We start from the raw sequence: 27,129 nt of genomic DNA, 5'->3' as shown, positions 1-27,129 counted from the left end.
CCGGGGTCTTACGTGCAGCCGGAGTGAAGGACACGGGCCGGGGGCCGCCGGGGTTGACGGGGGGCAGCGGCGGCATGGTGGGAGGAGACGACCTGGACTGTATCTTCACTTCCACGGGCGAGCCGGGCATCACTGGCACCCTCTTCTCACCGGCAACTGTACCAAGAGAAGGTGGCAAGGCTTAGAGACAGTCACCAACACGCATTTCCCCGCCCAGCATGGCAGGAACGGTGCAGGGCTGAAGATAAGAAGAGTTGGGGAAGTCACGCACGGCTCCCACGCCGCTCTGCAGGGCCCCGGGCTGGGGACAGGCACCTGGGGTCACACCCGTGCTGCCTGTGCTCACCATCCCAACCTCCTGCCTCCATCTCCTCACCTCTCAAGCCCAAAGGTGCTGTTCAAAGCGTTTCTGCCCATTTGCTTTGCCCCTATTGAAGATCTCTCTGATACTCCCCAGATGTGCCCACAACTCACCTCGCTGAGCCTTTGCAGGGGAATCCCAACCTCTGGGAGTCATGCAACAAATAATCTGGATTTGGGCTGTGCCAGAAGTGACTGGAACGGGCCTGGGGCTGGAGAGGTGAGCTGGTATCAGCTACTCACAGCCCCACTCCTGTGTGCTGTCTCTAGTGTCTAATCTACCACCAGCTTTCTTTCCAGCCTTGAGGGATGTCCCAGCTCAGGGGAACAGTGTGACTGCACTCCCAGCTCCAGTGGGATCAGCTTCACAAGACAAAAAGGAAGAAATATCCTAATATAATAGGGAGATTTTTTTTTTTTTTTGAGAGGGGTGTTTTGAGGCATTTTTGGCTTTTAAAATGTAGACAAAGCCTAAGGATCTTCAAAGCACAGCTCCCATGGGAGCCAGTCTCATTCCAGGGGTGCTCTGTATTGCACTGCTAGTGTCTCCAGTGTCCATGACCCCAAAGAAATCACCCCTCTGAGATGATGGTCCCCACTCCCTGCTCTTCAGGCTGCCCTTCCCTCGCTCAATTAACTCAATTAACGAGATGTGAGCAGCTTGTCCCACCCAGAAACACGGCCGGCTCCCCTGCACGTCCAGCTGCAGCCCAGCTCAGGCTGTGACAGAGCTCAGCTCAGCTCCCACCTCTCCAGTGATGCAAGCTGGGCTTGGGACCATTACCATCTAATTTGCTACCCACAGTTCTTACCGATATCTGTCAGCTGCAAGAACCTCAGCTTTTGAGCCCGAGCAAAGCGATGAAATGCTGCGTTCCCATAGAGTGCTGAATAGGGAGCAAAATTCTGCACTGAAATACAACCCAAACCTGCTCCTTCTCGACTCCCAACAACAAAAACGCTGCTTTCAAGAGCAGAGAAAACACAAACTGGCACCTGAGCCCTTGTGTTGCTGCCTGGGATCTGCTCTGTCAGCCCCAGCACCTGCTCTGCCACCGAGCTGCCTCATTTGTTTTCCTTATGGCAAGTCATGGGGAATGCCAGGAGGTAACAAATGAACTTGGTTATTCCCAGCATTTCTTTCTGCTGTTTGCAGGAAGGGGAAGCAGGGACGATATACACTGAAAATCCATGTTTTCCTGCCCTGTCAGTACAGGTGGAATAACTTGGGTTGGAATCGCTACAAAACCCACATCCCAGAACATCTGTGTCTTCATTTATCTAAGCCTGCTTTCAAGAAAAGGAAAAAATTCTGTCATGAAGTGGGGAGATATTGAAGCCATGGGAAACTACCATTAATTTTAATATATAATAACTACATTAATCCCATATTGCAAACTACTGTACATGTGGTCCAGCTTCCATACAATTGAACCCTGATGTGCAGACTCTCCCTGTCATTCCCACGCATGAATATGAAATTCAGATGAATAACCATGCTTTGATGTAGGAACATGACATTATTTATACATGTAGGCACCTATTCCAGCAGGTGAGTTTATCAGCAAGAGCAGGGAAAACCCCCTGACTTTCTTTCCTCTCTAAATAAATGCAGCAAAACTGAGATTTTGTACACAAAGTTAGGAGTATTTCTACCACAAAAAGTCTGAGTTCCCTCACCTGGGTAAGGAAGAGACACATTGCTAAATGACCCAAATTTTTCTATCTAAACAGCACTAATTGTGCCTCTCCAGCACTCTGTGTCAGCTGCCTGATGACCATCCAGAGACCCACTGTCACCCATCTGCCTCCTCCTCTTCTCCCTCTCCCCATGAAATCCCCTTTCCCAGGTGTACATGGCCAACCTGATATTGCCATACTCTGGAGAGCATAAAATCCTTGTTTTCTCCCATCCCTTCCTAAAAGGTTCCTAGGGCACATTAAGAAAGCAGAACTAATTTGGTTAATTTACAAGGAGGGAGATAAATTTTGCATGGAATTTATAACCCCAAAATAAAACCAGCTACTGTGCGAGACACCAAAACTGAAGCCCACAAGAAGCCAACACCTTCCTTTCCAAGCCCACTCCAACAGACAAGAAGCAAACAGGATTGTTAAATTTAAAAGCTTCCTGCTAATGACCTAGGGCATCTATAAATGCAGATAAAAACCATCTTTCTGAAGCTCTTCATTTTTAGCCTAAACATGTCCATTTAATGAGAATCATCTGAGCAAACCAGGCTGTGACCAAGGGCTTGAGTCAGCCTTGAGTTGACCTGGGGCTAAAACTGAGCCAGTGAGCTGCTCTCTGAAGAAAAGCTGCCTTCCTGATCTCATTCTTTCCCTTCCACCACTTGGAAATATTTACTGGCTCACCAAGAGCAGCTTTTCAGCACTGCCTCCAGATGCACAGGGAGGATGCAGAGATGCTCCTCACAACATGTGCAAGTCACTCAGCTGTGTCACTCACCTGAAGAGTCAAATGCCATCACAGATTTTGGATGATACTCTAATAAGAATTGCTGTCAAAGACTGAATGCTCCAAGCACCAGAGCAAGACACCTGCCCAAACTGGAATCAAGAACTCCTCCTTCCAAACCTTACCTGGATTAGAAACAAAAATGCTGTTCTTACTTCTCAAGCAGTGCCTGCAGGAGCAGGCCAGACACGTTTATGGCACAACACTTTGACTGCCAAATGTCCAAACTTTGCAGTGCCACGTGCTCAGCTCTGCACCACGACGTGCCCGGGGTGACGGGGAAAGAGGCAGCAGTGACCTGGACACCTGGCTGGGAGAGCTGCCTCCCCAGCCCCAGACACACTGGAATTTCCCATGGGAAGATGACTCAGAGAGAAGAAAACCCACTGAGATGCTGTTTCAGTGCAGATTTCACAGCTCAGCTCCAGATCTCAGCTCGGGCTGGGCACCAGCCTGTGCTCCTGCCCTACTTATTTGTGTGTCCCATTTAAGGAGCCCAGGTGTGCAAGAGACCAGAGAGCCCTGGAGCTGTGACTGCACCTGGAGCCCTCCCTCCCTGCCTGGGTTCATCTGCCCCCACTCTGGCTGTTGGTGTGCACCAGATTTCCTTCACTGCTCCACTTCCCATCCTGGCGTAACAAATTAAACAGGAACATATGTCAGGATTAAGTGCAGCTGATGGTTTTCCTTTCTGGAGAGGAGAAAGAGCAAAGTGAGACGACGGGACAAGATGGCAAGAGAAAATCTGGGGTCTCAAGTGATCCTCAGAGAGGTGCCACTCCTGCAGTCCCAGCTCTCCAACACCACAGCACATTCCAGAGGGGGCAATTTCAACACCAACTCCAGACAGATCTCATCCTATTCCTTTTCTTTAAAGAAGCCTTCCACCTATCATGTTTAGTACAAAGAGTGTTGCTGTGACAGGTAACCTCAGCATTTACTTGCACTATAAACTGTATAAAGAAGCTGCTTTATTAATCTCTTCATACCTGTGGGCTTGAGAAAACGGAAAAGGCAGAAGAAAAAAAAAACAGCAACAAGTTAGGGAGTATCTCAAGTACACTGGAATTTAAATTAATCCTTAAATTCCTTTGGCAATTAGAGAATAAACTAAGTGGTGAAAAGTAAGTAAAAACAGTGCATGAGGAGAACTGGATGTTACCTTCCCTAAAAAAGCAAGATAAGGAACTAGAGAAGAGTGACAGTGAGGCAGACAGACACAAATAGTCTCCTCCTCATCCTCTTCCCAAAGCTCAAAATATAATTCAAGGCAGTATCAGAAGGTATTCCAGTATTCCACTCTGCTCAAGAGAAAGCCTTGATCTAAATTCCCTGGCAGTGCCATGGATTTGCTGAGACCAAGAGAAGAAAGGAGGAGACAGAGCAGCAAATGGGGATACTTCCTATGAACTTACACTGTAGTGTCAGCATGGCACAACTGAGTCCAGTCACCTCCCTGAGGTGCCATTGCTCATGCAGGGGGAGGATTCCCTTTGATTCCGTGGCACCAAAGTTAAGTTAAAAGTTAATCACTCCTGCCTGCCCCAGGAGTGATTCTGGAGCTCTCTTTTGTAAATAAGCTGCAAAGAGTCAGAACTGTGCCTCACTAACTCAGGTGCCAGACTCGAGCTCTCCAGCTTTCTGCAGAAGTCAAACCATGAAATATCTTGGAAGAAATAAGAGAAAACCACATGGAACATGAGACAGCCCTGCCACACCAGCAGCTATGCCCAGGTAAGGGTTTGCTTTTCCCTTTGGCAGCTTGCAGGACAGAGAACAGGCTCCAAATCAGACCTTGTCAACAAAGCTTTTACCACTAAGTGGTTACATTGCAAATCTGTAAATTAACAAAGATATTTTTTGAGTAAAAGGCTGTGTTCAAGGATTTGCCCAGTAGTTCAGTCTCAGGAGGGAAAGCAAGTAATGATATCAGAGAAGGAGGAGGTTTAATCAAAGCAGATGTTTTCAACTTTCATCTGGAACAGGCAGAACATATTCATAACCTAAAACATCTTTCCTTACCTCAACAAGTTAAAAGGCCCAAATTCATACCTGTCTCTTGAGAGCAGTGACTGGAAAACTGGAAAGCCAAGGTCAGGTCCAGCAGGAGAAATTCTTTGGTCACCCACGAGCCAGGTCTGAGCTTATTCCAGAGCCAGTGAACAAGCAGACACCCCAAACTGATCCAGCCCATCCCAAAACATCCCTCACAGCAAGGGACACCAGCCACCCTCCAGCCACAACTCTTTCCACTGGCCCTGACACCTCAGGTGAGCACTGGGGCTAGAGACATGAATTACAGAGCACCTACAAGTCAGCAAAACGACCTCTTCCTACAAAGAGCCCTTGGAACTTCTTTTCCCACCATTTCCACAGATCAGAGCCCCTGGCTTCAGATAAAGCAGTGCCAAAGTTGGCTGAGTGGATAGAGAGGCCATTGGAAAGAGGGAAGTGAAGAAGGACAGACCTTAAACAGCCCCCTGTGACCCAAACTGCTCCGGAATTCTACAAGCAGCCCCGTGTCTCCTGCTGGAGGGCAGGCCAGGGAAATGGCCAAGCCCAGCCACGGCAGCCCTGCTGTCCCCGGGGAGGAGGAGTGCTGCAGCTGGCTCGTCACAGGGTCCCTGTTGATCGTCTGAATGCAGACGAGAGGCAGCATCAGTGTAACCTGACCTGATAATGTAAATAGGGTGAAATGAAATATGGTTCGCCACCTCCCCAGCTTTGGCGAATGTTTATTTTGAATAACATGCTTATCTGCTCCAACTGCTCACCATCTGTTTTCAGTCTCCACCAAGCTAATATTTTTCACATTTAGGAACTGAGAAATGGGAAGAATTACATTTAAATTTTATTAACATCTTTCCTCCGCTCCAAGGTTGCCTTTCCCTCCCCTTGATGGCTCTAAGCCATCTGTAGAGCACCTTTGCAGTTCTCCAAGGCATGCAGATGAGAAGTGATCTACATGCAAAGCAAGAGCATCATTACTCAGGCTTCCAGAAGATGCCATTTACGGCTTCTCCACCGCAATTCCCTCCCTCACCTGCTTCCACACAGCTTCCCCCAAGTTCAAGCTCAAATCACAGCGTCAAGGGAAAAGTAATATTTTATCTTTTTGCAGCATTGCTGCATCAAAAAGCAACGGAGGGAGAAGACTGAAGATAAGCATCAGGAACAAGGCAGCCAATACAGCAGCTTTCAGAAAAAAAGGATGGTTGGGTCTGTCCCAGTTTGGAGGAGAGTGAGACACAGGAAGGTCTGCAGTCAAGATGACTTCTGTCTACAAACACTGACATTTATTTGCTTGTGGGGTGGTTTCTAGAGGTCTCTCTTTGCTCGAGTCAACAAAAAGTGATTTACAACCAGCACTGGGGGACATGAGTGTGTGGCATAACCAGGTCACCAGCCAGGGCTGGTCACACAAGGTGTCAGTCCATCCTGCTCCCTCCATGCCATGGAGCTGGCCAAGATGCTACTCCAGCAGCAGTGGCAGTGGGTAACTCATGTCACTGTACAGATATTTCCTCCACTCCATGTGATCAGCCTATTTTTACCCTGTTTAGCTCGCTTTTATGGCACATCCCAGCTCCTGAGCTGTAAGATGCTGTGGGAGTGGAGAGGGCTCAGCACCTCTCAGGAGAGCCTTGCATCACACAGGAGGGAGCTGCTGAGCCTGGGATAGGCATTTTATAAATCAAAAATAAACGCGTGTATCTCCATTGCCATCTAGTCCTCTCCCACACACAGCTGTTTCACTTTAAATCTCAATTCAATGTGAAACTCAGATAGAAGAACTTGAAAGAGCAAAGTATGTTATCGTTCACAAGCAGTCCAGAAAGCAGTTAATAAGGGAAATAAGATTAATAATTTATTCCTGAAGGCAGACTGCAGATCTTTATCCGTCTTGCCCTTCAGTGATTTTTATAAAATCCTATTAATGTGCCTGGCTCTACAAACTCAGCGGTAGCACAGGTTGGATTTCGGAGCAGTTCCCAGCCAGACAAGGTGGCTGCAGCCCCAGCTCTGCCTGTGCCATGGCCCTGTCACAGCCAGCAGCACAAACCTGGCCAGCATTGCTGCCCCTGAGCTCTGCTCTCCTCTGGGGCCACGGACCCAGGCCAGGACTGACCCCCCAAAGTGTCACATCCAACACACCCCACAGCTCTCGTACAGCAAGCCCCCAAGTTCTGGTCATGTCGCTTCTACAAGAGCAGAAAGCACCCTGTTGTGGTAATCCCCAGTCTCCTGCTCTCCTTTCCACGAAGGAGACAGGGAATAGTTACCCTGACAGCCATTCCCACCCAGCAGCTGCTGCTGCTCTGGCCACCACACCACAGCATCCCTACAAATAAATTCTGGGGACCCAAGTTCATGCCTTGACGTCCCTGTCAGCAGCTTTTTCTCATCGCTGTCTCCAAGGGATGCTGTGAGCTCTGCCAGGGAGCCCACGGTGTCCTGGGGCACAGAACCATCCCCATTGCCCTGCCCTCATCAGAGACAGCCACCCTGGAGGGAGGCACACGCTCCTGGAATAGAGAACACATTCCTGGAATCCAAAGCCTGCTCTGCAGTTTTAGGATAGGAAGCACTTTGGGGATTGAGGGGAGCCACCCCAAACCAGCCCTTTGGCTGGGGTATAACCTGGGGCAGGGCACTCGTTCAGCAAAGCCAGAGTTGCTCACTAATGCATTTGCTTAGTTACTGCTAAGTATTTTGGTAATTTTTCATTAATTCCTTGTTCCATTTAACATTAGAGAATCAAGACTTTTTTTTTTTTTTTTTTTAATCACCCACTCCCATAACAATATTAAGAAATATTTCCTCCTCCACACTATTTACTCCTTGGGCTAAAGCATCGGGAATGAAAAATGAAAGCAGTTACAGATATCAAACAGGCAATTATCACAATCATGGCAAAAAATTAGTTCTGAAAGTCTCAGCCTGCTGCACTGCTCTCCAAAGCTCTGACTGGAACCACGGTGGCAGGAGCAAAGTTTCCAGATGGGAACATCTGTGTCTCATTTGCCTCAGGGAAGAAAACACCAGGAAGATTAACGGCTCCCAGGCTGGTGGAGCCCAGACACAACACTTACAGAAGGGATACCATGGAGAAAAGGCTTGGAGCAACAGCCTGCTATCAAACATTGGGATTTTTTATTTAATGATCATTTTGCAGCACTTTTACATGTGGGGAAATGAGATGTCAGGGCAAAAAAAAGAGCTTGGGTTTTATTTATGTAAATGCTGTGCAGAGTGAAAGCAAGAATTGAGTTAATTACGCTTGTATTAAAAAAATAAAATAAAAGCAGTATTTTATCAGCTCAGCTACTTTTTAGATAGAAAAATTAATTTTAAGAGTTGGATTTAAGGGGTTACATTCCCAAAAGGTCTGAAAATACTCCCTGCCCAGAGCATCAAAGCCATGGATTCACCCTCTGGGGTCCAGTGAACACCAAGTTTACACCAGAGAGTAAGAAGTGATCCAACAAGTGGAAAACTCATGATTGAATGACCAAGTCTCCCCTGGCAATGGCAGCAAAAGTCTGTTTCCCTTAGGAGCGTTCCTTAAATTCTGCCACTCTTTAGGGACCACATTTCCCAAGGTGGGCAGGCACATAATCCACAGGTTACACAGAAGAACAACTCAGCACTGTAATTTTGAGAGTGCAAATCTGTTTTTCATTCTGCTTAGGCTAAATACCATCGAGTAAATAAAGCTGGAACTTTTGTACCTGTAAAATTTTGGGAGGTCCAAAAGAGGGGAAACACAGTGAAACAAGCTCTAAGTTTAGAAAGCATTTTCCACCTTAACAGAGGCTTCGAGACAGCCTTTAGGACATGATTTTATCTAGCCCTCATAAATCCTTTTAAAACTTGGATTGCTGGCCATTTAACAAGCAGCTCCACCCTTCTCCTGCTCTCCAGATGAAACACATTCTCACTGGGCTCCATTTTGTTCCCTCCTTCTCTGACCCAGCAGTACCAGCAAAGCAGCAGAGCCTGGGGAACCGTGGTTAATTGGCATCCTCTAATTACTAATTAGCTCCAAGGGGCTCTCTGCAGCTCCGAACAGTCAATAGGAATGCATCCACTGATTTAAACAGGCTTGGGAAAAGCAGAGCTGCTGGAGCAGGCTCCTAGGAGTGACCCAAGGAACTGCACAGGGGACCCAGAGCTCCCCATGGAGGATCCAGCACCACTGCAGCCCTTGCTGGGCTTCTCTGGAGGAGCCCCAGGGAGGGTTACAGGGTTCTCTCAGCCAAGGGGAGCATTCCCAGGGGGTTCTGCCTGCTCTGGTGCTTCTCACAAGATCCTCTCGCATAGATGCTGCAATTAGAGGTGTCCAAGCAGCCATTTGTGGTTTAAAAATCCATTGTAAGGGATTTAAGCCACAAATACACCCCTCCACCACTCCATTTAGAGCCCTGAGCCTCCTTGATGCCTGACTTTCCCAAGAGGGCTGAGGAAAGGGCAATGTGCACAGAGCAGTGCCAGCAGGAGCTGGCAGCCCCTGGTGCAGCACACACAGCGAGGCCACAGCTGGTGTTTCACATCCCAGCTCTGAGTTTCAGCAGGAAAAGTGGTGGGGAAGGAGGACATTTTCTAGCCAATGCCATAAGAAATTTAGGAGGATGCTGTTTTGGGGCCAGCACAGTGAGCCCCTCTGCTGAAGGCTCCCCACCAGCAGTCCTGCTTTGCTCCCTGCAGGGTGAATCCCTGCCTCTCCAAGGACAATCATTTCGGGAGTTTCCTCTGAGAAAGGATCCCATAGAGCAGAGGCCACTGCACTGCCTGGTGCATTCTGAACCCCAAGCAGCTGAGGGATGGTGTGATACCCCTTATGACAGTCCAAGGTGAGCTCAGATCCCAATCCCACACATCCTGCCCACCCCTGTGGGCTGCTGGCAATAACTTTGGCCACACACAGGACAAGTTCCTATATGGATGTGCACGGTCTGTACAAAAGCTCCACAGATTGTTATGAGGGCAGCAAGGTTTACTCCAGTTTTTTGTCATCAGAGAACCCAGAAGTCCTTCAGCCACAGCAGCTCCTTCAGGAGAGAAGCCTTGTCTGTGCAAACGTGTCCTTTCCTCCAGGTATCCCTGAGATCAGACTGCACCTCCACGGTGATCCTGCCTCACTGGGTACAGCAAACACAGGCACTGCCCCTGGCTTGGGCAGGGCTCCATCCCTGGGCAGAGCACCTCAGAAATTCAAGTAATACCAGGAAAATGAGGAACAGCCTGAAAAATCATTAAATCTTTCAAAATCAAAGGTTTAATTCAAACCCTCCTTAAAATCACCCAGTGACTGAAGATTTGGGAGCTTTAAACCTGATTACTAAAGACATACAGGAGGAGTTTAAAGTCAAGCTTTAAAATCATTTAAGAAGGCATCCCTCTTGCTATCCTGCATCTTCCAAACCCTGCTGCTTGATGCTTTGGTCCCCAACACTATAAATCAACCTTAAAATCAGCACTGACCTCAGGAAACAAGCAGTACTGAGCAAATCTGGATTTCTTAGAGCATCATGAATATCACTGAGCACACAGGGACCTGGGCTAATGAGAACAGGAACACGAGGTGTGGGGTTTAAGAGTAGGGGTATCCAGTGAGTAGAGAGTACTCCAAATGAGTAAAATATAAACTGGGATAAAAAAGTCTCTGCATACCAGGCAGACACAGAGCAGCAGTGCCAGCAGCTAAAGCACCACTACCAATAATTGTAAATAACAGCAATTAAAAAAAGCAAGGTCACTTTTGAAAGAATTGAGATCTCAAGGCAGAAAACCACATTTAATCCATAACAACCAATGTGACCGCAGAGAAGCACAAATAATAGCAAGGACACCCAAAGCTATTACAAAAAAAACCTCTAAAAACGATCAAACCTGTTTGTTAAGCACAGACCAGGTACAAATCCTGACCATCTGGAGAAGGAAGCAGTCCAGAAGCTCGTAGTCAGAGGGGCCAGTTTAGATGAAAACAATGGTCATTTTAGCAAAATCAAAACAGAAACCAAATCCAGTGCAAAACAAACCACTAACCAAGTTCTACCACAAACCCAAAATGAGGCAATCAAGGAAGGATACAGAAAAACATCCCCCTTGGGTCCCTGAAGTCATCCCATTTCCAAATATAAAGCAGAGTCTCTCACAGAGTCTCCCTTCTCCAGATGGAGGCTGAGGAGCAGGAACTCATCACTGCCAGCCAGCTCCAGGGCTAAAGCTCCACCAGACTTCATCCAAATCTGAGCAAGGTGTCCAAGAAATCAAGGAGGAACTTGGGAAAGATTTGGGAAATCTCTTTCGTCCTCGTTATTTACAGCCTCCTACAAGTGGCAAAGGGGACTCCATCCCTCTGTCAGTGTCTGCAGGGAAGGGTCAGAGCAGGGACCAGACTCTGCTCTCTGGGGACAAGAGGAAAGGGCAAGAACTGATGCCCAGGAAGTTACACCTGAATGTGAAGAACTCCTTATTGTGTGAATGTGAAGAACTCCTTTAGTGGGATTGCCACACAGGCAACTGAGGGAGGGCAAAAATCTCCCTCACTGGAGCTATTGCAGAACTGTCTGGAAGAAGCCTGTGCCATGTGCCCTGGGATGACCCAGCTGGAGCAGGGATGTGGGACCAGAGGCCCTGCTGTGGTCCCTCCCAATGGGAGCCACGCTGTGACTGTGTGCCCAGGAGTGTCCCCTGCCCCAGGGTGGCTTTGCCAGGCAGCCCTGGCACGGTGCTGGCAGTGCTGCCCACACCAACACCCTTCTGACTGCTGATATTGCTGAGGTAGCCAAGCCTCACTAATGACTCCCCAGCTCTGTGGAGAGCTCACTTCATTCACTTGGGTGCTAAGTGCATTCAGAGCTGCCCAGCTAATAGTCCCTGCCATCAATGGCACACACAGGAGCCCTGCCAAGATGACAATTCTGCCTCTTAAAAACACTCCTCACACCACTACACAAATGGCTCTTCCTCTGTGCCCCAAGCCTGACCAGCTTGTGGGAAATTTCCACCTTTCTCTGGAGCTGGAAGCACAGGAGGAACACATTTAGGGGTGTGTTTTGGAGGAGTGTAGGGGCCTGATCATGTAGAGGGGCCCCAACATACCTAGAGCCCCACGAGCCAGCATCTCCTGTAGAGTCCAGGCACAGAGAGATGAGGATGATGCACAGGAGAACCATCAAAATTCACTATTTAGAATCATGGAATGGTTTGGGTTGGAAGGGACCTTAAAGATCACTCTGTTCCAAACTCCTGAACGCCTTCCATCACACCAGGTTACTCCAAGCCCTGTCCAACTGGAGCATGAACACTGCCAGGGATGGGGAATCCACAACCTCTTGGTCTGTTCAGGGAACGATCCCAGCAGAGATGGATGCACAGCAGTGACTGTTCCTGCCCTGCCTCCTTCCCCTCCCTCTCATGGGCAGCACAGGTGGAGAATTTCCATGGATAACCTCTGGAGAGTCACTGATGCACAGGGACTGCAGATGAGGGCTGGCTCAGCTGCTGCTGCACTTGCTTTCAGCCCATCCCATGGCAACACAGCACAGACAGGACTTCCCAATGCATCGTTCTCAGGGCTGTCCTCCAGTAGTTACCAGTAACCTGCTCCCCATCAACTGGAGCACACGGGAAAGACAAAAAACCCAAAAAGCTCAATTGCCAAAATTGTGAGACCAGGGCACAAAACAACCCAGAAAAACCCCCAGGTTTGTTCTAAACTGCCGTTTTCCTCCCCTGGTCACAGCAAAGCCTGTGACACAGTGCCTATAAATTTCCTCTAATGATGCAGCAGTGAGGCAGAGCCCCATCTGTGCCTGGGCACAGGTGAGACTTTTCACTATCGTGTAAGTGCAGGCTGTCTTTCAATTACACTCACCAGCCCATTAGGCAAATTAGATTTGCATATGAGAGGATAACTAGAAAGTCAAGAAATAGGCCCTGAAGGAAAATACATTCTATAAGCTACATGTCCCTGGGAAGATGTGGACAGGGAGTTTGCTGCTCAGCCCTTTAGGTTTTCATGGTGTTCAGGTTTCTCTCAGAGCTGGCATGGGTTTGAGGACAGCCTCTCCACCAGGCAGAACTGAAGCCACACAAAGACATCTGTGTTCCCTGCATCCCTACAAAGATGCCCACATTTCTGCAGGGCTTTGCATCCATTGCAGGTTCTGCCTTGCAGGATGCTGGAAAAGAGATTAAAATATTACTGGTGTGAGAGAATTTCAATTGATTCCACCTGGGTTTCAATAATATATCACTGAACTACAGAATTATTTCCAGCACCCTAAGAAGGTCCAGAGGAACATGATACCCAGTGGGATGGCATTACACAGGTGTCCCATGTCACTAAGGACACTCATGTGGACTAAACAGTTCTGCTCAGGTGATTCTGAAGAATTCATCTGCCTGCCCACTTTCTTTTTTTTTTTTTCCTGGTGAGTGTATGCAAAACAGAGACAACCTAGCTCATCTCCCAGAATCCAGATGGCACTTGCAAACCTTGTCTGTGTATCAAATGTTGTTTTTTAGATCAAGTGTCCCTGGTTGACAACACAGAACTTCACGATGCTATCTTTAGAGAGGCTTCTCTGCAAAGAAACACCCTTGGAGCATACGTTGCAGGAATATGCTAATGTGGCAGGGTGTTTTCAGAGACCACAAATGGATCTGTTCCTGGGAGCTCACACACCCCACAACAAGCTGAGACTGGCTGGAGATGAAGGGTCACCCAGCCCTTATGGAAAAGATGCATCAAGTTAAAAATTGCAGAGAAAGGTTAAGTTACACCACTGGAAATATGCAGGCTGAGCTCACAGCAAGTGCACTCACACACAACAATGATGATTACCAAAAAATCCTACTAAATTAGTGAGGGCAGCTCAAAACAGACAGCAAAATCTGAGACTATCCATTCCTTGACTTCTCCTACAACTTTAGAGAGTCTTACCCTATTTCCTGTTCAGCAAGTGCAAGGATCTTATAAAAACCCAAAGATTTTTCTTCCTCAAGGTCTTCACTTCCTCCTCCACATTTCATGCAAAGATAAAAGCAGCACATGCAAAGTAAGTTCTTTAAAACCAGCCCATTAATAAAGAATAAAACTCTACAAAACTTTCAAGGATTCCTGAGATGGTCATGCTACCTTCAATGACAAAAAATGGTAGCAGTTGTTAAAAGAAAACACCAGCACCCCCTAAAAACCCACCCTGAGTTATTTTCTATTCTCCTCAGTTCCAAGAACAGGAATCATCACCTGCATGTAAAAAAGCATGAAAAACTCCCCACTAAGCAGCAAAACAGCCTAACAAAAACCAAGAAAAAACAAAGCAAGCTGCAGAAACAGGTTATGGTACAGCTCAACCCTGGGATCAGAAGGTGACACCAACAGCACTGAGGTGGCAGAAATAACCCCTTGTGCCTGCTGCTGAAAAGAACATTTCAGAACAGTGACATCAGGTAAAGCAGCAGCTTTTGAAAAAAGAAAGTGATCCAGGAGGTAGCTCCTTCCATATTGCAGGCACTCACAGTAAACACCATATGGCCTGTTAATTTAATTAGGGAGAAGAAACCCCCTAAGTTTGAGATTTGACTTTGAAGGGTTTAAAACAAGCCTGAGGAAAATCGCTCGAGATATTCCATGAGGTTCCCTTGCCTCCTTCATCCACCTTCTGACCTGCTGTGCCTGGTGCCTCTCCCCAGGCTGCACAGCACCCCTAGGAGCTGGAATTGTTTTAGAATTCTAAAATTCACTGCCTTCCCCACCACTGCACCTGCACGGATGAAGATCTGGGTGGTCCATGCCAGGCAGCCAAGCCAGGAGAGGTCTGGATCAGGAAGGAGGGACGTGCAATAAATAAACCAAGTCCTTTAGCTGAACAATATTCTCAGATAGCAACCGTAATTTTTATTTTGAATCCTCCCAGTCTACATTGGCAGGTCCCACCTGTCAAAGGGAGGATGAAACTCATGGTGAAGGTCAATGTGACAAATAGTGGAGCACCAATGCTGAGACATAAAGCCTCAGGGCAAGTCCACTCCCCATCCATAACTAAGCTTGCATTTGTAATCTTGAGACCAACCAGCCAAGTTCCAGCTGGTCCTAAAGACTTTTGTATATCAGCAAAGTCTCAGTGCAGTGTCAAATTCCAGACTAGCCAGGAGACTCTGTTTGCTGAGTAAAATGTCATTCTCCACTATGAATATATCTTCCATGTCTCTGTGAGCAGAGATGGGCATTTCTAGGATCATTTCCTGCATCTGTACCACAACGGGACACTGCAGCCCCACTGCCCTGCCAGGTCTGAGCAGGAACCAGAGAGGTCCCATGGAAGTGGCTGCTGGGGCACCACCAAGAACGCCAAGACACAAAAGGTGATGATTCCCTGAGGAATGGCCTCCCAGGCTGTAACAGCTGAGGCTCTGGTAAGCTCCCACCTTCAGCAGCCTCCTGAGGCCCAGGCAGAAGCAGGAACACCTCCAGGAAGGACCACCATCCCTTCAGGAGCCTGCAGCACAAACCCCATGAGCACAAACCCCAGGGGTCCCAGGTGGGTAAGGGAAACCCAGAGTTCCTCCAGAGAGGTGTGACTGACCTGGCCAGGGCGCTGGGGCACAGAGGGAAGCTCTGCCACCCTCCTCGATTCCTGCCTGGCACAAAGGAGGTCAGGGCTGCCTGGGTTAATGCCCATCACAGGACTCACCTGTGTCCTGCACTGGAGGTGATGCTCTGTGCCTCTGAACAGCAGGTGCCTGTCCCAGCCCCACCTGGGGCAGCAGGGGATGCTCCCTCCCTCCCTCCTTCCCTCCCTCCTCTTACCACCTGCAGCCCATCTTGCCTTGAGGAAAACCCAGGGTGCCCCATACCAGCACTACCCCAGGGGATATTTCGGGATGTTTGGACTTTCATGGAACCTGCTGCCCTGTACATAAATAGTATCAGGAGAAAATTACATTTTCCTAGAAATTTGTAACTCTCAGTTGGCATAGAGTTTCTCCTTGGCTCCTCTCAACAGCTGACTACACTCACAAATTAACATCCCACTTGTTTAATTATGTTTTCCTTTTCTATACAGACGCAGGCTGGGATCTGTGTGTCCCTTTAATAGGTGTGTCATAGCAGTATGCCAGACTTTCCCATTTTCTAGTAAAAAAAAACAAACAAAAAAAAAACAAAAACAAGAAACAAGCCCAAACCGAAATAACAAAACATCTAAAGCCCAGCACACTTCTTCCTGCTAGCAAGGAAACCTCCTCTCAGGACACTGCAAAGATTTAATTTACTACCAATTGCCCTCTGGTTATTTTACATTTATGGGGTGGGGGCTGAAGAAAGGAAGAAAGCAGAGAGGGTGTAATTAGCTTTGCTTGTAAAATGTTCATCCCAGTTGTAACAGCAACTGGAGCCGATCGGGGGCTTAATAGATTTCAGGGTTTTGTTGAAGCTGAAGGGTCTGTGTGGGGTGGTGAGAATAAAAAAAAAAAAGGGGGAAAAAATATTGGGGAAAAAAAAAAAAAATCAATAAGCAGATCCCACATCTTGCCACAGCCCCATATGGAAGTAATCAAGCACAAGGGTGGCAGCTGGGGCCAATAACAGTCACCTGCAGCTGAGGGCCGTGGGGGGTTCGGGATGGGTTTTTAATGCTAATTTCCTGCAGGAACAATGCGGGCGCGGGCGCGGAGCGGCAGCCGCGGGCGCTGAATGGGAGCAGCGGAACAATGGCTGCACCTGGCGCCCGCACATCTGCTCGCACAATGCCTGCAACAGGTCCGGCCTGCAGCCTCCTCATCATCATCATCATCCTCCTCTTCCTCCCCTAGACACGGCTAGCGACACTCCTGCCGCTTCCTAAGCGCTCCTCTGGGGAAAGGGATGGTGACACCGCATCCCAGCGGCATCGCCAAGGCCAGCGAGGAAAAGTGACTCTTGGCTTTGAAGATCTGCAAGTGTTGGTTCTTCTAAATGGTCTCCTGGCCGTCTGTGACTGTCCTGCTGCAGCCAGCAGAGATGGCAATCCCGCGGCCGGGAGCACGCTGAGGAAATTCAATACGCATTATTCTAAGACCTTAAGCTTAGCTTATAAAAATGCCACTGCCCAGCCCAATAAAAGGCATGATAGTTACACTTTAAAATGCTCTGAAACCTCTGAAATCGCTATTGTCCTGTTGGACATAAGCTGCTGACACACAAAGCCGTGCTAAGGTCAAGGTCCTGCCTTAGAAAATTGCTTGCAGACCCAGGAACTGAACCCAAGCCTCTCCGTGCTGCACTTTAACTGTGGGATCACCGCTCACCATTTCTTCCTGGCTGCTGCTCCCACTCTAAACAAAGGTTTTTCCAGCCGTTCTCTGAACACTGCATGAATTAAGGCAGTCTCCACCATAAAAATAAAAGTTGAACAGACTCCCAGAGACCTGCAGTGACGCTGCCCCCAGGGACTGCTCTGGAGTGTCTGTCGAAACACATTTCATACCTAGCTCCTTACAAGCAATCAGATATGGAAATCGGCACTAGACAGAGGCAAGCTTACAATCCAGCCCAGAACAAGTATGGATAAGCCAGCTCTTACAATGGCCAACAGGCAACAGATTATGACCATCTCCTGCTCAGATTTAAGAACTAGCCAGCACTGACTTAAATCTGCTGCGTGTGCCCAAGTCCTCAAATGACTGTGTTCAGCTCTCCAGCTATACTATAAACATCACACATATACATCAAACAAATCTTATTCTTTGTCCAAATCTTAAAAAAAAAGCAGATCTGGAAAGAACAAGAGGCCACCTGGCTCCTCCATCCCATCCCATAACCGTGGGAGAGTGCTGCCTCCTGCTAAATGCTGCTGGTGGTTGCTGCATTTATGGGTCAATTTGGGGACTGGAGGGCTGATTGACTCGAAAACTCAGCTCCTGCAGTCAAACCACACAAACTTGTCAAACCAGTAATAACCTGCACAAGCCCAAATCCACCGTGGGCGACACAAGACAAAGCTCTGTGAAGCAGCAGTAAAATCATGTGGGACTCACGCTCGATGCCACAGGAGAGGCAGCATTAAGTGAAACCCCGCTCTCTTGGGGACACCAGTCCTGTAAGACTGAGGAGAATAAACCAGAAAAAAAAAAAAAAAAGCCCAAACCCAACCGCCTGACCCAGGGTTCACGTGAGCGAAGCTCCCTGGGCTTTGGCGGGTTTAAACAAGCCTCTGCAACACCAGCAGATGCAAGCTGCAAAAATAGCAGCGTCTTGGAAGTAAGCAGGGGCTGTGGCTCTAGTCCCTGGGCAGAGCAGAGCCTGGCTTGGCAGCACTGGTTTGGCCTTTTCACTATTAAATGGAGTTTCTGCTCTTTTCCTCGGGGCATTCCCTGTGTAATAGAGTTCTCAGATTAACGATTTATTCTCCTTGCCTTTAGCAATTCTGCTCCTTCCTCAAACCCTTCAAATCCTTCCCTTGGCTTAGCTGCACTTTCCTGTTGGCAGTATTTGCTCAAACTGCCTTTGCTTTACTCCTTTTTCCTTGTTTCCCACACTGGAGTCTCTGAGTTCTGCATTATTTGTGTGTTTTTCTAATTGCTGGATGTGCTGGGCTACCTGGCTGTGAAGGGTACACAGTCATTTGGGTGAAGCCTAGGTACTTCCAAATATCAGACTAAACATCTTTTCCATATTGAAAGCGAAAATCATTTCAATCCAGCAGACAATAGCAAGGGGAGAAAAGTGTCTTCACTTGGATGTCCTACACCATTTCTATAAAATTATTAGGACAGGCGACAGAGTTTCAAGCCACCCTCTTCCCCAAAATGCAGCCACCTCTCATCTAAGCACTCAGGTCATCAGGCACCTTAAATCCTTTTTAAAAATAAAGAAGCCTGAGGAAAAAAAAAAAAAAAAAAAAAAAAAAAAAAAAAAAAAGAAAGAAAGAAAGTTTCCTGCAGGGCTTGAGCAAGACTCTACCAAATTAGTTGTTTAATGGCCAAACCGTGCTGCCCTGACGCCGGCAGAAATTGCCTTTGCTTAATCAGGGCTCGACCCGCAAGGAGAGCACAGGAGCTGCTCCAGCACCCTGCACAGCTCTTTGCTCCTCCATATCATCACACCCTGTATGGCTCTGCTGGACGTTTTTGGGGTTTCAAACTCCTTTGTGCTGGTGTACTTTGAGACACTGAAGGGCACACACTCTTTCTGCCCCCTCTCCAGGGACACACAGGAGGTGTGAAAGAAGCAGACTTACAGTATTTTTAAAATAATACTCTACCCAAATGCTTACACGCCGTAAAAGAGGCAAAACCTTGAGGCGGCCATGGAGTGGCCAAAGCGGGCGAGCACAGAGCTGCAGCCCGAGCTCACTGCCAGGGAGCCCAGGCAGGCTCTCCCTCAGGAAACCTCGTCATTTGGCACGTTTAAACCTAACCCGGACAAAGCAACACCAAAGGGAATCATCCTGCACCAGGCAGCCCAGCAAATGTTCCTCTCTCTCTTTTTCCAGCCTGACACCAAGTGATGCTCAGCTACGTTTCAGCTCCTCAAACTTTGAGTGCTGATTTTGGTGCATCTCCTGTGGCTGGGCAGGATTTCTCCAGCACACAAAATGGACTGAGTATCATTGCACAGGAGCTGAGTGGTGTAGGGGGCAGAAAAAGCTGGTAATATTTGGGGCAGCAGCTTAAACATGCAACAGAAGGATCTTTACAACAAGCTGCACCAGAGGGTCAGAGGAATAATTTCAACTGCTGAACCCCTCCCAAAAGACAGGAAGGGGGGGAAAAGGGCAGGTTTAAACTAAATATGCAAGATCCAGGGATTACAATAGAAAAAGAGAAAATACAGCATGTCAACAGCCCATCAGTGAAAATATATAGGGGAGGTGTGTTCTGGTATCACAAAATTGATCTGGGAGATTTAGATGCTGGGAGCATCAGTTGCTGCTCAAGGAGTGCAAAGACAAAAAGGGAGCAGCCTCTGCCACAATGCAGAGAAACCCCGAAAACACAGGGAAAATTAAGGAAATTTGGGAGCCAATGGAAGAAATCCACCTCTGCAGTTTACCCCCCTCCCCTCCCAGTTTCAATACCAGCATGCAGAAACCAGAGTAAGCCTAGGTACAGCAGAAAAACACGTTCTGCTAAATTACACAAAACCCTTCCTGCTTTGCCATTTCCCCAGAAAACACCAAATCCCAACTCTCTGCTCATGGGGAGAGGGGGGGGGAAGAAAAAAAAAAAAATAACCATTCCATAGCAACCCAGAACGAGCTGTACCGCAGCTCTCCTCGGAGAGAGTTTAGTGTTTTTTCAGCTGCAGAATCCTCGCATGCAGCCGGCTGGGCTATTGAAGTTTTCCCCAGCACTGCAGAGGACCGAGGCAAGGCTGGCAAAGCGCTGCGGCCGCCGCTCCCACCCTGTCCCTGTCCCTGCTCCCGAGCTGGGGGCTCTCCCAGCCCGCCCGCACAACCCAAGGGCTCCCCAAAACCTTGCCGGGGCACCAGCATCCCCCCGAGCATCCCCCCGAGCATCCCCCGCGGCCCCGGGCACGCCGAGCGCTGCTCCAGAATAATCCCGTTCCTTGCTTACCCTACCCAGCAAGGTTGCGAGGATCCAGCTGCCGTGCAATACACCTCGTTTCTTTCAAATAGAAAGAAAAGCGCTCTTCCTCCTCCTCCTCCTCCTCCGCCCGTGATCTTCGAGCGCAGCCGGAGCCCAGCCTGCCTTCTCCTTTCATTAGCTGGACATGTGTCAGGTCCCGCACATCTGCGATTTCTCACTGCCTGGAGCCGCCTGTCCGATTCCAGGGAAACACAGATGGATCCCAGATGGGAAGGTCCTGCCAAACAGACCAGCTCTCTCCACCTTGCCAGAATACCCAGCTTAGAGGCACACACCCTCGGCTCGCTGCCTGCTCCCTGCCTGCGCCGCGCTGCTGCCAGGCTGCTCGCCAGCTGATGTCACCAGGCACACACCTACCAGCGCCTCGCCGCCCGCCTGACATTAACTTGTTAAATACACGGAATTTGTTTATGGCCGGCAGAACAGCGAGGCAGCGGCAGGAGCAGCTCCCCAGAGCAGCCCTGCCTTGTGCGGCACCGGCGGCACGGCAGCCTCTGTCTCAGCCCTGCCTTTGGAAACCGGGATGAGCTCTTGGGTAAACCGGAGCATTAATTTTCCGAAGGTTTCCCCATGCACGTAAATCTTCGCTGCAAACGCCCCCTTCCCCAAACCCAGTGCCAGAGTTTGCGGCGCTGGAAAAGCTGGCATGTGTTAGCAATTAGAAGCAACAACAAGATAACAAGATACTGATGTTGCAAGGGTACCAAACACGGACTGGAAAATTCAAAGGAAGAGCAATTAAATGTGTAACATACTACCCGGCTCGAAGAGGAAGTGTTAAAGGAAAATGTAAATCCGAAATGTTTTATACCGGGAGTAAACTCCACCAGAGATGTCAGAGCAGTGAGGGAGGCTCGGAGCAGGACCCCACATTTGAGCATTTCTCCCTCCCATTAATGCACAGACGTGGCGGCTCTGCCACCTCCAAGGCTCCTGGTAATGCTGGCAGGCTGCTCCCCGAGGTGCGGCGTGAACAACAGATATTAACAGATTCAGATATTAACTGCAGGCCCCTGACTAATCCCATCAGCCCGGCACCATTCACCGCCAGCCGGGCGCTGGGCAAACACGGATTTACACAGCAGCACTCCCGGCCACGCCGTGCCTGGCTACTGCCCCGAGGCACCCCTCCACACTGCCCAAACCTTCCTGCTCCACACCCTCCTGCTGCCAGCTCCCCTCAAACCACTCCAGCGGGACAAGCGACGTCGGCATTTTGCCAGCAGACCAAGCACAGGCACATTTTAAGATCTCAGAAAGGATCCACCACTCCAGCCCATAGAGCTGAGCAGGTTCAGGTCTTGATCCTTTCCAAATCTCTGCAGTCAACACCACCTTCCTCTCCAGCTACTTTTTTTTGAGAACCAGGGACCTCAATACTTTCCCAGTTCAGCCAACTAAAAGCCTGCCACTGCCCAAGCTGGGGGATGCTGCTTTTTCAAAAGTCCAGAAATCACACATGCCAAATTCTCCACAGTTGGTGTAGGCATGACGGGATAGTTATTTGTTCACAGGCAGCAAAATGCTCCTTTTTATGAAATTCCCAGTGCTCTGGCAGGCTACTGCTAACTGCTATGACCATAAACCTTCTGGAGGTACTGCCCCCCGGCATCTCACCTAACCCTTCACCCTGGCTTCTCTGCTGCTTACTCCTAATTAGTTTAAGGTACCTCTGGTTCCCTTTGGGAGAGGAAAAGGCTATAAAGGGAGCAAACTGCTTTAAAGGAAGCATTAAAAAACATTCTGCAAGCAGGCACGGCATGAGTTGGTGAACACAGGGGCCACGATCTCCCCCTGCAGAGGACAGGCCTCCCAGTCCAGGCAGGATGCTGCACGGTAACGGGGGGGCAGTTTGGGCAGGAGATTTTGGGCTGCTCTAGGAACACATGAAGCTGCTGCTTCCCTGGCTGGGCAAACGCATCACCCTGAGAAGAGCAGCCTGGCTGCAGGCAAAGGGGGCACAGGTTTACAGCAGCTCTCCCTCCTCCAAACTTCACCCAAGAGCAGCAATTCCACACGCTTCAGTTAGGGAAAAAAAAAAAGTGAATCATATTCAAGTATCAGCATACAAACACCTGGAGCATCCCATGAGATGATGCTCAGGCAGCAAAACAGGTTGGGAACAGGCAGATCCAACTCAGTCCTCACTGGAGGGGCTGCAGGCAAGGCACATCAATAAAACATTTAAGTTCAGCTCGCTGGGGTTTCTGACACTTCTGATGGAGGTTGCGCAAAATACTGAAGCTCTCAACGTTTCATAAGCTGAGATGGAAAAACCATCTCTAAATGACACACACAATGAAGGGAGGCACAACCCAAGCAGCTCCACCAACACCAGAACTAATAAAGTTATTTTCCTATGGACTTGCATCTCATGGTTGTCTCCCTGGCACCTCACGCTGTGAGGTCCCCAACAGGAGCCGTCCCCGGCCGGGCTGAGGAGACAGCGGTGGCTCTCATGTGGATTCTCTGATGTCTTCTAAGAAGGAAAGCTCATGTTGCAGCTCTGTCCCCAGTGGAGATGGTACCAGGCAGATGGATGCAGCCCTGTGCTCCCAGCATTAATCCAGCATCAGGCAGCGCTGCTCCCTGTGCAGTCCTGTCCCAACACCCCCAAACCAGCCTGAAACTGGGCAGTGAACTCAAACGCTGACTTTGGTTTGAGTGTGACAGAGGGAGGGATGCTCTATGATGAACAGCAGATGCTCAAGAGATGCAGCCTGGGATCTGTCAGGTCTTTGGGTCAAAGCCATCAGAGAAGTACCCTCAGAAGGCACAGGGGACATCCTAGGGCTGGGGGCTTTATGTGAAATAGGTAACCAGCACAAGGTGTTCCCTCACCTGCTTTTTAAATCGTATTTCAGCTTAAGGACCTGAAGAGCTTGTAACTCTTCACACAAACAAAAGCTGTCCACAACTGTGACAACTGGGTTCTAACTATCCTCTGTCAATTCATTGCCAAAAAAAATCTCTTTAGTGTTTTTACAACCTAAAGCACTTTGAAATGTCAAGAACTCAGGTCACTGCAAGTATTTTAAGTATAGTCACAACAACTTTATAAACCTTTATGAAAAGACACACTACTCTTTATCACAGTATTCACAGCCCAGGGTCTACCAAACCCCCACCATCCTCAGGGAAGACATCCCCACTTCTTGCCATATTCTGGCAGGAATAAGCCAGACCCCGTGGCTCACCATTAGAGTAAGAAAGATGGATGTGTGCTTTTGGGTTCTCCAGGTAAAAAAACTATAGACACCAAGGTGCCCTGAGTGGAAGTCATTGCCAAACCTCCTTTGAAAGGCTCCTGGATTGTGTCTTGCACATGATCCACATGGCTCAGCTCACCCAAAACATGACCTATCCCTCAGCTCATCCCTGAGCTCACCACTGGCACAGACAGGTCTGTGAAGTATGGAATCACAAAATCCCAGAGTGGTTTGGGTTGGAAGGGACTTTAAAGCTCATCTCATTCCACCTCCTGTCATGAGCAGGGACACCTCCCACTGTCCCAGGCTGCTCCAGCCCCAATGTCCAACCTGGCCTTGGACACTTCCAGGGATCCAGGGGCAGCCACAGCAGCTCTGGGCACCTGTGCCAGGGCTCCAGGTTGCTCTAACCCCCATCCAACTTGGGACAGGGAATCCATCCACATGTCATCTACTGACCCCCTCTCACTGTTCCCAAGAGGCTTGTCTGCTCCTAAATATGCATTAAAGCAGATTTAGTAGTCCAGACATGACCAGCACAGCAGAAGGAAGCAGAACTGCAGGCAGCACGGGGAGAGCTGCTTTCCCCAGCTCACCATGCTAATCTGCTTCTGCTTTCTTCTCCTGGGAATGTTCCATGGAAAGAACGATGCAAGCAAATTTTGAACACTGGGAGCTATTGATACCTGCTGCTCAGTGTGGTTTCTGAGGAAAGCAAGGAAATCTGAAGAATTTTTCCAGTTTGCAGTGGAATTTTTATGCCTATCACAGCCCATTGCCACAGTGAGCACAAGAGACCCGAACTGCTTCTGATTTTTCTGCTATTCCACAGATATTTCATGATGTGCCTCGGCTTTATTTTTTGCCTGCTGTGTTCTTACCTCAGAAAGAAGCTTCACTTGAATTCAAGGCAACCCTGGAAAGCCTTTGCCTTTTTAAGCTGACCACTTTCCATCGCACAGAGAAATAAATCCAAATGCACTAAGGCAGCCAAAGCCATTTATCAGGCTAAGTAGAAACCGTAAATTCATGCTAACTGGAATCTGATGGAAACCAATTGGGATCCTCCTCCTCCTCCAGGCTCAGGTCTGGCAGGAAAGTCAAACATTTTATTGCCTTCTTTATGCCTTACATGACAGTGGAGCCAAGAAGGGACTGCTCCCTTTGAAGCGATGCTGGTGGGGTTGCAAGGGACACTCAGTGACTCGAGTTCAAGCTCAACCCCCCAAAACAAAGATTAGACCTCTCCATTCCTGGCAAATTTATCACATTTAACAAACATCCTCTTTTCAATACATCCATTATTTGAATTAGCACATGGCAGATTATATTAACAAGCTTAATTTGTTACAGAATCATGGAGAAAGGTTTGGGTTGGAAGGGATCTTGAAGCTCATCTTGTTCCACTCCCTGCCAGGGACACCTTCCACTGTCCCAGGCTGCTCCAAGCCCCAATGTCCAACCTGGCCTTGGACACTTTCAGGGATCCAGGGGCAGCCACAGCTGCTCTGGGCACCTGAATTAAACACAGCCTGAGGAAGTTACTGAAGCTACTCCTGGCCACCCGTTAAGGGAGGGGACACACATCACATATGCACATGAAGCTTTATTCCTGTGGCCACATATGTAAAGAAAAAACATGCAGGAACTGATGTCCTATGCAAAAATATCCCCTCCAAAACAACAAACCAATTCCTAAATCTAACACCCCTGCTCTGATTAGAAATCCAAGCTTCTGTAGCTGTCACGGGTATTTAAACCAAACACAGAAATATGGAAAAAATGAGTAATCCTATTTGGAGAGAATAAAATCCAGCCTGCAGAGGATTAATTCTAGTCCAACAGCCCTGCAGCTTGACAGTATTTTCCAGATCAATAGCAGTGCCTTTTGATTACAGAGATTTGTTCAAATACATACATCCACTCCCCTCCAATTATCATTTTGGTGACTCTCAACTTCAGTTGCCCAACACCCAGCCCAGGAGCATTCCTGGCACTGGCAGCTGTGTGGATGGAGCTCTCAGCCACCTCTCCACTACTTTAAAAAAAGCCCAATTTCCTTCTACATCTGACAGTTTTGCCCCACTTCTTGCAGGACCATCCTCTTTAGCACCTGATTATGGTGCAGACAAGCTTTGGAAGCCTTTTTCCCTTTTTCAGGTGAGGTGGTTGCTTTGAGAGCTGTGTCCTAGATCAGGCACCCTACTCTGGGCTCCCAGTGCTCTTCACCTCCAGATGTGGAAGGCCATTTACAATTAAGCAAGCACAGGTTAAAGCCTAGCAAAGCAGCAGGATTTGGGGTTTTTGCCTCATCCCAGGGGCCATGTGAGCAACAAAATGCACATTATGGATCCCAAGCCCCTTCCCTACAGCAGGTTCACTACATCCCAGTTTGCTTCCAGCATCTCCCTCCACTGGTGCCTTCCCTGCCACAATCTGTGTCTCTTCCCCTGACAATGGCTTTTCCTTCTTTATCTTGGCACTTTTAACAGAAGCCTTTTTTTCCCAGTTTCACCCTGAGCTTCCCTCTGCTCCAGGCCCTGGGACTGCACATCTGTGAGGGTTGCTGGGGCTCTGCTCCTTTCCCAGTGCTTTGGAGGAGGAAAGTGGTACCTCCCTATCATACAGCCACCCAAGGAGGGTTCTTTTCTCATTAATTAGATGTCACTAACCGGGTAGCCTTGATTAAAAATATCCCAATTCCAGTCTCCCTTGAAAAAAAAAAAAAAAAAAAATCCCAAGTTGTTTCGTTCATTACACCCAGCAAAACCACCAGCAGAGGATTTTAAGCAAGACTTCCCAGTAGCATCCCAGTCGGCTTTGCAGGTTTAGCACCGAGCAGGGCTCCCTTCCTTCCAGCCCCAACCAACCACAAAAAACACATTTCAAACGCAGTTTTTCCCTACATTTATATTTTTTTTTTACCCATTTTTCTTTGCCAGCTCCTTTCTCCTGCTTCCCTCTGACCCTTTAGACCTAACAAATGCTGGCTTAGGGGAGAGAAAAAAAAAAAAGAAGAAAGAGCCCAGCGCAGCCCTTTGCGCCTGGCCCGGCATTCCAGCGCTGCGCTGCCGGCTCCACAAAGTCTGATTTAGGAGCACTGCTGGGAGCGATTAGTTTACGAAAGGGCCAGCACGCCCACCCAGGCACAGGCAGGGCGAGAGGCTCCCCTTTCAGCGCTGCCATGTGCCTCCCACCCCGCCCGAGCCCGGCGAGGCTGCGCTGGGGCTGCGGCAAGCTCAGGGCACAGCTGACATCGTCCACGGCCCCGTGCTGCAGCACGAGAGCTGATTAATTAATGGGATGCTCATTAAGAGAGTTCAGCCTCCATCCAGACTCGCCTTTTATCCCCTTGTTGCCGTGTTCTGTAACCGCTTCTTCCTTTTGGTGTCCTTTTTCTGTTTCCACTACCATGCTTTTAATCTCTTTTTTCGCCTTATTTTTGCCTCCCTTCCCCACTCCCTGCTTCCAAAATCT

General features: G+C 48.7%; 1 protein-coding gene across 3 annotated transcripts in view; it reads right to left on the bottom strand.

Moving 5' to 3' along the window:
• The window catches only part of CBFA2T2 (CBFA2/RUNX1 partner transcriptional co-repressor 2), a 56,246-nt gene that overhangs the window by 14,966 nt on the left and 14,151 nt on the right, over positions 1 to 27,129 (bottom strand). Inside the window, exons 1-2 of one of the 3 annotated variants that reach the window (XM_088175159.1) lie at positions 20,411 to 20,786; positions 13 to 156 (exon numbers count right to left, since the gene is read on the bottom strand). In XM_088175159.1, the coding sequence (XP_088031285.1) occupies positions 13 to 130 (118 nt within the window). In that variant the 5' untranslated portion in view covers positions 131 to 156; positions 20,411 to 20,786. Of the gene's footprint in view, positions 1 to 12; positions 157 to 20,410; positions 20,787 to 27,129 lie in introns of those variants that run through there. The other 2 variants (XM_088175158.1, XM_014876102.2) reach the window with 2 other exon arrangements.

This window comes from Sturnus vulgaris, chromosome 17 (assembly GCF_052056855.1).
Source record: "Sturnus vulgaris isolate bStuVul1 chromosome 17, bStuVul1.hap1, whole genome shotgun sequence".
Taxonomy (NCBI): domain Eukaryota; kingdom Metazoa; phylum Chordata; class Aves; order Passeriformes; family Sturnidae; genus Sturnus; species Sturnus vulgaris.
This window is presented reverse-complemented; position numbering and strand designations above follow the sequence as displayed.